Source organism: Megalobrama amblycephala, linkage group LG18 (genome assembly GCF_018812025.1).
Source record: "Megalobrama amblycephala isolate DHTTF-2021 linkage group LG18, ASM1881202v1, whole genome shotgun sequence".
Classification (NCBI taxonomy): Eukaryota; Metazoa; Chordata; class Actinopteri; order Cypriniformes; family Xenocyprididae; genus Megalobrama; species Megalobrama amblycephala.
Window position 1 is genome coordinate 15,667,364 of NC_063061.1, and position 11,941 is coordinate 15,679,304.

General features: G+C 36.8%; 1 protein-coding gene across 1 annotated transcript; it reads left to right on the forward strand.

Moving 5' to 3' along the window:
• Positions 1-7: 7 nt before the first annotated feature.
• On the forward strand, positions 8-11,929 carry bbs1 (Bardet-Biedl syndrome 1). The gene is made up of 17 exons (XM_048166790.1): positions 8-167; positions 449-525; positions 623-657; positions 4,169-4,441; positions 4,756-4,802; positions 4,942-4,980; positions 5,109-5,181; positions 5,277-5,408; positions 5,591-5,697; positions 6,357-6,477; positions 6,564-6,722; positions 6,810-6,879; positions 6,976-7,134; positions 7,816-7,949; positions 8,035-8,169; positions 8,284-8,370; positions 10,228-11,929. The coding sequence occupies exons 1-17, from the start codon at positions 136-138 to the stop codon at positions 10,312-10,314; spliced, it is 1,767 nt and encodes a 588-aa protein (XP_048022747.1). The 5' UTR covers positions 8-135; the 3' UTR covers positions 10,315-11,929.
• The last annotated feature ends 12 nt before the right edge of the window (positions 11,930-11,941 follow it).

Sequence of the window (11,941 nt, forward strand, 5' to 3'; positions counted from 1 at the left end):
ATGTAGCACCTTTAAGCTCTCCCACTGGAGTGGTTGCCATAGGAACGAGGAAAGCCGATCTGAGGATTACAGTCGAAGCAGTTTGGTTTCCACAGTCTAGGTTAATAAACAGCATTTGAAAATAACAAAACCGTCATGTCCTCTGTTCCCCAGGACCTGAAAGACACGTGAGTAGTTATATGCTGATTTATGAGGCTTTCTCTCGAAAATATCGCGTTAAATTGCGATTGGCGTTAGCATGTTGATATATAGCATATTCAAATAGAGCTGAGCTTATGTTTTGACGCCAGCTAACTACTCTTATTTGCTCACATATGGCGACATAATTATACAACAAAGCTGGAGTGTTTTCAAATCCATTGCGTAGAAACAAATTCACATGCCCCGATACTTTAAAAAGAAAATGCTGGCCTGTATGAAGTAGTAAGTTTTCCCTGTGTTTATGTAGTTCAGTGGCCAGCTCCAAATGGCTTGATGCCCACTATGACCCAGTCGCCAATCTATACACCTTTTCCTCTTGCATCGGTGAGTTACTTGCATGAACTTGCACAATCACTCACATCTGCAGTTTAGCCTGCAACTACCATTCTCACCAGCTCATTCTTCCTGTTATTTTCCACAGCTCTTTCAGATTTGCATGGAGATGGTGAGAATAAGGTGAGATAGAGTGTTTATGCCATTGTGTCCCTTGTGAGAAATATGTGCACTTAACTAAAGGTGCACTAGTAGGGTACTTCAAAGCTTAAAGGTGCAGTAAGCGAGTTCTGAGAAACACTGTTGATATTCGCTTTCACTTCAAAATGCACGAACATGCATGCAAGAGTGGATGACCCTTTCACATAGCTAAAGTGAAGTAAAATAGTGCTTTGCGAAAATTAAAGTGAAAGATGACGAACGAACGCCAATTAAAAACATAAATGAACATAAAATACACAAGAGTATATACAAGCAAGAGTTTGTTGTTAGTCGCAGGCATCACACCAGCTCCAGACAAACAATGTCACTCAAAACTGTCCTGTTACTATAGCTAAAATTACAACTACAGCATATCTTGGTTCTGTAAAATATAGCAAAACCAATGTTACTCATGTATGGAGCAGAAACAACGCAACCTCGGCGTATGTTTTCAGGTCTCTCCAGCGCTGGAAAGCTTTTCTAATATTAAAGCGGGTGCTAAAGCTCTTATCTGATCATAACCTTTCTTTTTCCACTGATATTCCTTTGACCTTTTTTTGTAATGTCTCTCAGCTATCTCTCTTTCTACAGTCTTTCTTCAAATCTCCCTCTTGCTCACTCACTCTCTCTCCTCCCCTGTTATGAGTGGACACGCCCCCTAGTGCTGATAGGCTAAAATTGTGTTGTGGCAATAAGTCTGATCCATTTTCAGCAGTGTTTCTCAGAAATTGCTTACTGCAATAAGTAAATATATATATTTTTAAAAAATATAATATAATGTTAATAAAATAAAAGGCCACACAAGTGTTCCTAAAGAGAGAGTACACTTTCATGATTTAACGCTCTTAAGTATACTTCTAAAAAGTGACCTTTGTAATAATATCAAAGTATTACTTTAAGGTTCATTTTTTAAAAATTGTGTAACACTTTATTTTAGGGTTCAATTCTCACTTTTAACTAGTTGCTTATTAGTTTCCATATTACTAGTGTATTGGTTGTTTATTAGTACCTATAAAGCACATATTAATGCCTTATTCTGCATGACCTTATTCTACATCCCTTAATCCTACCCAATACCTAAATATAAATGCTACAAAAAATGACCTTACTAACTATTAATAAGCAGTAAATTAGGAGTTAATTGAGGCAAAGGTTGTAGTTAATAGTGAATACATGTTCCCTACTCTAAATTGTTTTAATAATCTTTTCTTGTTATTTGAAGAAGTGCACTTATTTTGATGTGTTGACTACACATGTAAAGTACTTGACTATGACATAATGGCACTGTGTTATTACATTTACTTTAAAATTAATATATTTTAAGTGTACTAAATTGCAACTTCATCATTACAAATGTGTAGTTACAAATATATAATAAAAAAAAAACTACATGGCATACAAGTTTCAAAAGAAATGACATTAAAGTATATTTTAGTTTACAATAAATGCTAGTCATTACATTTGACAGTACATTTAACCATATTTTAAAGACAATAGACATAATTATGAAATAACATATATATAAATATGTCCTACTTAATAGATAAATTGAACTATAACTTAATATAAAATAATAATATAAAACTTAATATAAAATTGAACTATAATACATTTTCATTTAATTGTAAATAACATGCAGTTAAGGTTTTAAAATTACATTGTTTCCATAAGAAGTACTTTTAAAAGTATGCTAAAGTGTAAATTTTTTTTTTTCACATGGAGTGACCTTTTTATGCTTTGGCAATAATTCATCATTAAAGGATTAGTTCACTTTAAAATGAAAAATTCCAAGCTTTACTCACCCTCATGCCATCCTAGGTGTGTATGACTTTCTTCTTTCTGATGAACACAATCTGATTTACAGGTGCTGGTCATATAATTAGAATATCATTAAAACGTTGATTTATTTCACTAATTCCATTCAAAAAGTGAAACTTGTATATTATATTTATTCATTACGCACAGACTGATATATTTCAAATGTTTATTTATTTTAATTTTGATGATTATAACTGAAAACTAAGGAAAATCCCAAATTCAGTATCTCAGAAAATTAGAATATTGTGAAAAGGTTCAATATTGAAGACACCTGGTGCCACACTCTAAACAGCTAATTAACTCAAAACACCTGCAAAGGCCTTTAAATGGTCTCTCAGTCTAGTTCTGTAGGCTACACAATCATGGGGAAGACTGCTGACTTGACAGTTGTCCAAAAGACGACCATTGACACCTTGCACAAGGAGGGCAAGACACAAAAGGTCATTGCAAAAGAGGCTGGCTGTTCACAGAGCTCTGTGTCCAAGCACATTAATAGAGAGGCAAAGGGAAGGAAAAGATGCGGTAGAAAAAAGTGTACAAGCAATAGGGATAACCGCACCCTGGAGAGGACTGTGAAACAAAACCCATTCAAACATGTGGGGGAGATTCACAGAGTGGACTGCAGCTGGAGTCAGTGCTTCAAGAACCACTACACACAGACATATGCAAGACATGGGTTTCAGCTGTCACATTCCTTGTGTCAAGCCACTCTTGAACAACAGACAGCGTCAGAAGCGTCTCGCCTGGGCTAAAGACAAAAAGGTCCAAAGTTCTGTTCTCTGATGAAAGTAAATTTTGCATTTCCTTTGGAAATCAGGGTCCCAGAGTCTGGAGGAAGAGAGGCACACAATCCACGTTGGTGAGGTCCAGTGTAAAGTTTCCACAGTCAGTGATGGTTTGGGGTGCCATGTCATCTGCTGGTGTTGGTCCACTGTGTTTTCTGAGGTCCAAGGTCAACGCAGCCGTATACCAGGAAGTTTTAGAGCACTTCATGCTTCCTGCTGCTGACCAACTTTATGGAGATGCAGATTTCATTTTCCAACAGGACTTGACACCTGCACACAGTGCCAAAGCTACCAGTACCTGGTTTAAGGACCATGGTATCCCTGTTCTTAATTGGCCAGCAAACTCGCCTGACCTTAACCCCATAGAAAATCTAAAATATCTAGACCACCTTCCATATTCAACTTAGGAAGAAAGCGTTACTGATGCCGTGTCAGTTACACTTTTTGTCGTAAGTTGAAAACAGAAGGCGTAGGACGTAGCATAAGCATTTTGAACTGCAAGAGGCGTTATGCTTTCTCCCTAAGTTGAATACAGAAGGCGGTCTTGTCACATATTTTACTTTATAACTTGTTAAATATGGATATTTTTCTTACACAAACGCATCATTTCACTTCAGAAGGACTTTATTAACCCCCCGGAGCTGTGTGGAGTATACGTTTATAATGGATGGATGCACTTTCTTCAGCTTCATACTCGTTTCCCATTCACTGCCATTATAAAGCTTGGATGCTTCATATTTATTTATTGTGTTCATCAGAAAGAAGAAAGTCATATATAACTAGGATGGCTTGAGGGTGAGTAAAGCTTGGGGTAATTGTCATTTTAAATTGAACTAATCCTTTAGAAGTAGACTGGCAATAAAGAGTGATTTGAGCTGTCTGTGTACCAGCTGGTGGTGGGTGATCTTGGCACGGGAGTGTGTAACATGAAGCTAAAGGTGTACCGTGGCACTGGTCTGTTGAGTGAGAGCACCTTGCTGGACTTGCCCACTGGCCTGGTCTCCTTCCTCATGGACCTGCATGAGCCACGAACACCAGCCATCGCTGTGGCCTCTGGTCCCTTCATCTACGTCTACAAGAACCTGAGGCCCTACTTCAAGTTCACGCTGCCTAGTCTGGAGGTGAACCCTCTGGAACAGGACGTCTGGAGTCAGGCCAGGGAGGTGAGCTGTTCATATACATTCAGCTTTATGCATTGAATGAATGAATGAATGAATGAGGCATTTTTATAGCGTATTTCTTATGTACTACTGTACAACCATATGATGGGGCACACCAGTGTGCAGCATCCACTTGGATGATGCGACGGCAGCCACAGTACAATGGCACCAATGGGCTCACCAAACACCAGCTATAGGTGGAGAGGAGAGAGAGCGTTATAGAGCCAATTCAGTGGATGGGGATCATTAGGAGCCCATTTGTTTACACTGTGATTTCATTTTACTGTAATGCTTACTGGCTGTGTTTTGACTCTTAGGACATGATTGATCCAATGACACTCAAAGAGATGTTAGAAGGATTAAGGTGAGTTACTGTGTATATTTTGTTTTTTTAGACCCAATGCATTGCATTTGTAATGGCTTGTTGAGTACAGCCTGATATCATACATGTGTATTTTACAGTTACTGTACTGTAGATAATTGTATTATTTTCAATTGAACAGGGACAAAGCTGAAATTCCACTCTCTGTCAGATCACTACGGTAAAAACTGTTATATTTGTCCATATTGTAACCTTATTAAGGTTATAATTATAGTATTTTAATTCTATTACAGCTGAGATATTATTTTTAACTATTAATTAATTGCCTTTCTTGTGTGATTTATTCAGATTCCTCATGCTCGAGCCACAGGAAATGGAGAATTTTGTTCATCTTCACAAAGACCAGCCTATACGTAGACAGGTGCCAGTACTGGAATTACATATATGCAGTCACTCAGACATAGATGAACAAAAACAATTGCACTAACATGGTTTTTGTCTCTTTGTTTGCCTCAGACGGTCATTACATGTATAGGGACGTTGAAGAAGAACATGGCAGATGAGGATGCAGTTAGCTGCCTAGTGATTGGCACAGAGAACGGTGATGTTTACATATTGGATCCGGAAGCCTTTACCATTCTCTGTAAGGTCAGCACATTCTTATCTGCTTCATATGTGTTTGTTACGCACTATATTCTGCTATTAGCTTCTGGTTTTGATGGATCATCAGAATACCAGTGACTAGTTTCAAATTACTTGTAGTTCTAAAGTAAACAGATTTCCTAGAAAGAATGAACTCCTTACTATGAGTTTTTCCTGTGTGTTTTCAGATGTCACTGCCTAGTACAGCCACCCTGATGGACGTGACGGGTCAGTTTGATGTGGAATTCCGTATCACTGTGGCCTGTCGCAACGGCAACATCTACATACTACGCAGGTAATTGAGTAAATTGAAACTTATTTTTTTAAAAATTTGCGGTCCAAGATAGGCGAACTGAGGATTTTGAAAATTTGTAATGAGTTGAATCAATTGCTTTACAAAATAAATCTCAAAGCGCTCGAAACTGGACACGATGAGGATGTATGAATGGAAATCGGTGGAATGAAAAGTGTAGTGTGACTGTAAACTTTGTGTAACTTTTATGGAAGCTTGTTTCCACCATGGAAAAATAAAAAATAAAAATTGCGACTTTTTATGCTAGTTTATATCTCACAATTCTGACTTTATTTCTTGCAGTTTGATGTTTATATTTCGCAATTCTGACTTATTTACTCAATAATTCTGTGTTTACATCTCACAAGTCTGTTTTTCCCCCTACAGACTTTTTCCCCCCCTTTTTAGACACCTGACCTAATCCTGAGGGGAAAAAAAGTCTGAATTGCAAGATATAAACTTGCAATTGCGAGAAAAAAATCTTGCAATTACTTTTTTCCCCCCTCAGAATTGTGAGATACAAAATTGGAATTGCGAGGGGCAAAAAAAGTCACAATTACCTTTTTTCTTTTTTTATTCTGTGGCATAAACATGTGATAATATGTTAAAAAGGCAAATAACAGGTAAGCAATGCTCAGTACCATTTTATTTTTGCCTTAAAGAGATTCCCCAAAGCCCAAGTACTGCATTGAGCTGTCCTCTCACCCAGTGGGACTGGTGAGGATGGGAAAGAATGTAGTTGTAGGATGTACTGATGAGACGCTGCAGGGTTACACTCAAAAGGTATGATAAATGTATCCATATCTATCACAGTAAAAATAATGCCTCCAGAAATGATTATGATAACTTTCTAATGAATCCTCCTGTAGGGGAAAAAGCTGTGGACGGCTTATTTGCCAGCCCCCGTTACCACCATGGCACTGATGGACCTCCCCACACGAGGATTCCAGGCTGTACTGGTGGGTCTGGCCAACTGTGAAGTACACATGTACAGAGACAAAAATCTGGTCGGCACCATCAAAACACCAGTAAGAATGGTCATGAATTCAAAACGCAGAGTTGAAGTGTCCCTGTTCTCATAATCATTATCAGAGACTTTAATTTCTATTTTACAGGACGTAGTGACAAGCATTTGTTTCGGGCGCTACGGACGGGAAGACGGCACTCTGATAATGACCACCAAAGGTAGTGACATATGTTGCATGGCAGATAAAGCAGTTTAGGTCAACTATAAGATTGGCTACAAAGCATTTCAAATGTTTTTAACCGTTTGTGATCCAGGAGGAGGTTTGATTGTAAAGATCCTCAAGAGGACGGCTGTGTTTGATGACAGGGACTCGGCCCCTGGACCCCCAATAGCCCAGAGCATCCGCCTGAACGTGCCCAAGAAGACCAAGCTCTATGTGGACCAGACTTTGAGAGAGCGTGAAAATGCAGTTGGTTAGTGATGAAGTAAAATTAATTGTTTATATAAACACCAAAACGACAATGAACTCTTTCCCCACATTTGACGTTATTTTCCGCCATTTATGACACAACGCTTCCCCACCATTGACGGAAATTTCTCTAACTTTAGTTGACAGGCTAACTTTGATTGACAGAGACTTGCATAGAATGCTACCTTAGAACTGCCCTAACGTAGCATTTATTGCCTCTGAATGATGTTTTAAAATATAACAAGTTATGGAGGAAATCCGGCGAGGAAATTAGTTGATGGAAGCAATCTCCATCTGTTTTGATCGTTCTGCATCCGATCCGGATGTAGTCTTTTCTTATTATTATCAATATTTACATATTTTAGCATAATTTTTGGCCATAGTGAAAAGCATCCACCCACCCTCTTTTGTATTTTATCCACATTGTGTGAACAAAATAGATGTTGACACATGTCACTGTTTACATCAATGATTTAGGCTTTTCAAAACCATTTTGGCTGAAACCATAAGTTCCTTTTTTTGCTGTTTTATTTGAATACTTCCATTTTCTGAAATTTCGCCCATCTGTCAAGCAGCATTCACACAGTACACACAGACAACTTATTCATTTTAACAACCAAAAAATGTCATTTAAAAGGTATCAGTGTAATGTTCTTATTAGACTGGTATTGTTTTTTCTATGCAGCCATGCACCGAGCTTTTCAGATGGATCTAAGCAGACTGCGTCTAGCTGCAGCACGCGCTTATGTCAAAGCCCTGGAGTCCAGCCTTGCACCCATGTCAGCAAGCCTGACCGAGCCACTCAAGATGAACGCTGTGGTGAGTTGTGCAATTCTGAGCATGTGAACAAGATCACACCAGACGAATGATACTGATCTCTACTTCTGCTTTTTGTTCCCACAAGGTTCAAGGGCTGGGCCCATCTTTCAAGCTCACTCTGAACATCCAGAACACTGCAGTGTCTCGTCCAGTCATGAACCTAGCTATCAGTTTTCTGTATGATGAAAGTTTGTACAGCATGAGGACAGCCTTCTTCAAGGTGACCTCAGCTGAGCAGTTTCACGATCACTTTTCTTACCCAATAAGTGCAGGCTCTTTATGTGTCGTTATTGAAATGTTCCATTGATAACAGTGAACTGTTGTGTGTCTGTAGATTCCCCTACTGGTTCCAGGACTGAATTACCCCATTGACACTTTTGTGGAGTGCTTGAGTGACAAAGGCATCTCTGACATCATCAAAGTAAGACTCTCACCCAGTCAGAACATCTATGCCGCATTTATATTCAGAATAGCTAGTAAGTGTGTATTGTGAAAGATATGCAAATTGCACACAGCAGATCACAATATACCAAAATTAGCCCAATTTTTTATACAAAACTGAATTAACCATTTTTATTTGCAGACTAATAACTAGACGCCACTCATGTACATATGATGAAGTGACAGTAAAGACTTTAAAAATGTTACAAAATATTTATATTTCATATAAATGCTGTTCTTTTGAACTTTGAAATTTATTAAAGAAACCTGAAAAAATGTATCATGGTTTCCACAAAAATATTCAACATTGATAAAGAATGAAGAAATGTTTCTTGAGCTCCAAAGCAGCATATTAGAATGATTTCTGAAGGATCATGTGACACTGAAGACTGAAAATTCAGCTTTGCCATAACAGGAACAAATTATTTATTAATTATTATTTAATATATTTTAATAGAAAACAGTTATTTTAAAATGTTATACATGCAGTATATATACAGTACAGTCCAAAAGTTTGGAACCACTAAGATTTTTAATGTTTTTAAAAGAAGTTTCGTCTTTTCCGTCATTTATTTAATTAAAAATACAGTAAAAACAGTAATATTGTGAAATATTATTACAATTTAAAATAACTGTTTTCTATTTGAATATATTTCACAAAGTAATTTATTCCTGTGATGGCAAAGCTGAATTTTCAGCATCATTACTCCAGTCTTCAGTGTCACATGATCCTTCAGAAATCATTCTAATATGCTGATCTGCTGCTCAAGAAACATTTAATGTGTACAATTGTACAAAATATTTGTGTACAATATTTTTTTTCAGGATTATTTGATGAATAGAAAGGTCAAAAGAACAGTGTTTATCTGAAATCTAATCTTTTGTAACATTATAAATGTCTTTACTGCCACTTTTGATTGATTTAATGTATCCTTGCTGAATAAAAGTATTCATTTCTTTAATTTCTTTTAAAAAAAATAAAAATAAAAATTCTTACTGACCCCAAACTTTTGAACGGTAGTGTATAATGCTACAGAAGCTTTGTATTTCAGATAAATGCTGTTCTTTTGAACTTTCTATTCATCAAGGAATCCTGAAAAAAAAAAGTACACAACTGTTTTCAACATTGAAAATAATCATAAATGTTTACTGAGCAGCAAATCAGCATATTAGAATGATTTCTGAAGGATCATGTGACACTGAAGACTGGAGTAACGATGCTGAAAATTCAGCTTTGCATCACAGGAATAAATTACTTTGTCAAATATATTTAAATAGTACACAGTTATTTTAAATTGTAATAATATTTCACAATATTACTGTTTTTTACTGTATTTTTAATTAAATAAATGTAGCCTTGGTGAGCAGACGAAACTTCTTTTAAAAACATTAAAAATCTTAGTGGTTCCAAACTTTTGGACTGTACTGTGTATATATATATATATATATATATATATACCACACACACACAATATTATACAATAATACACAATATTACTGTTTTACTGTGTTTTTGATCAAATAAATGCAGCCTTGGGGTTGAGACTTCTTTCAAAAACATTCAAAAATTCCAAAGTTTTGAATTGTAGTGTGTATGAAATGTAGGTAAAACAGTGTTTAACTAAATTATGCAGCATAAATCATCTATTCAAGACTAAATTTGCTCAGTGACTTGGTTGAAACTTAATATTCTGTCATCATTCTGCCACTGGTACCATCTCAAAAAATATGAGCATGACGCCCCTGTACAGTGCCATGATTTATAACAATAACATAAATGTTGATTGCTATATGCATGAAATCAAGCAGATGTTTAATGTTACGTTTGTGATTTCAGGTGTTTGTGCTGAGAGAAGGAAAGAGTGCTCCTCTCCTCACCGCCCACATCAACATGCCTGTGAGTGAAGGACTTGCACTGAACTGAGAGCGAGTCGTGTCATCTAGCTGAGCTTCACAGGCGTCGTCAACTCTTGCTGTGCTCCTAGCAGCAGTTAGCAGCAAGGCTTCTCCAGGAAGCTGCCTGAAACGTCACAGGAGTAAAGAGAAGCTTGTGCTGGCCATAAAGCCGGTGCTTCCTGTAGCTTAGATCTGGATCGAGGGAGGCGCGTCCTCACAGGCAATACCTCTGTACCTTTTAATGGCTAGTGACTGGAGCCTTTGATTGACAGCTGTGAGGCCAAGTGCTCCACAGGTCATTTAGTTTGGATTCAAGAGATGTTCTGATGTTTATTTGTGGTAGTCATGTATATTTGTATGTAAAATAATATTTGTTATTCCTGATGTAATGATCACACACTTTATTAATCCAATATGAGACTTTATTGACTCACTTTTGTTGTAATATAGTGATTCAGTACATAATCAGCATTCTGGTTTACGGGGGTAATCTTACAAGACTGTTCAAGACAGTGTGGTAAGAAAAAATGGTTTACTACGTTTAAAGCACACACATGAGGGGGCACAAGGGTGAAAGTTCACAGGCAAGAATCTTATATAAAGGGCAACCAGAGCTGTAGACGACTGACCCTTCACTAAGGCAGTTGCTGCTCGCCATATCAGACAAGCTTTTGCTCATCATCTGTTTAGATGATTTCTGTAAAATAATGCTTAAAATTAACTGGGTTTACAAGTAATATAATGGTGACAATACAGTACCAAAAGAGGATACAGACAATATTTTTCCCAATTTTTCAAAACGTTGAGAAAAAAGTGAGGCTTAGAGAAAGGTCAATTCATTCTCTCCCTCTATACAGTGCAACAGCGCCATCCACTTTTTTCCCCATTCATTTCTCCCATAGGGATTTAAAAAAGGTTTTTATTGAAGAGTTATAAGCCATGAACCAAGCCAACCAGCCACGAGGTGAATCAAAACATTTCAAACTTTGATTTGAAGCAACAAATTAGTTGAAAATTGGACAAAAGTACAAAACTGTATTTGACAGCTTTAGTGATGGATAGAACTACAATCCCATGAAGCATTGCAAACAGCATAATCAATTAAAAAACGTTGTGTATTGCAAAATATGCACAAATATACAAATATTTAAGTATTTTGAAGTGTAGGGAGGCCAACTCGATTAGGTCATTTACGCTGGTTTCAACTCTGATTGGTGGAATTTTCTGTACAGCATCATGGGTAATGTAGTTTTTCATAACAAATTCAGCTGTTAAACAAGATTATTTTAAAACTAAGTTGAAATAATGCTAAAATTCTATTGATTAACAACCTCAGAGATCACAGTAGGGCTGTCTTTAAAGGTTTATCGTTAAAAATCAATTTCCCTATGAAGAAAACTAATGGAGTTTTTACTTCCGGAAACCTGACTGTTGCACTCTATTTCACAGTTATACTCTAAACTTTCTACTCAAACTAGTCAACTTCTTTTACATAAGTTCAAACTTTCTTTGGCTCAGATATTTTTTATGTTTTGCCTAAATATTTCTTGCAAACGTTTTTGTACACTACCATTCAAATGTTTGGGGTCAGTAAGTTGTTTTTGAAAAAAGTCACCAAGGCTTCAATTATTTGATCAAAAATACAAAAAAAAAAA

Excerpts from the sequence above, each read along its gene's own strand:
- bbs1 (XM_048166790.1), top strand. The coding sequence starts at position 136 with ATGTCCTCTGTTCCCCAGGACCTGAAAGACAC. Across the intron at positions 526-622 it reads CACCTTTTCCTCTTGCATCG|CTCTTTCAGATTTGCATGGA; the intron begins GTGAGTTACTTG and ends TATTTTCCACAG. Across the intron at positions 5,698-6,356 it reads AACATCTACATACTACGCAG|AGATTCCCCAAAGCCCAAGT; the intron begins GTAATTGAGTAA and ends TTTGCCTTAAAG.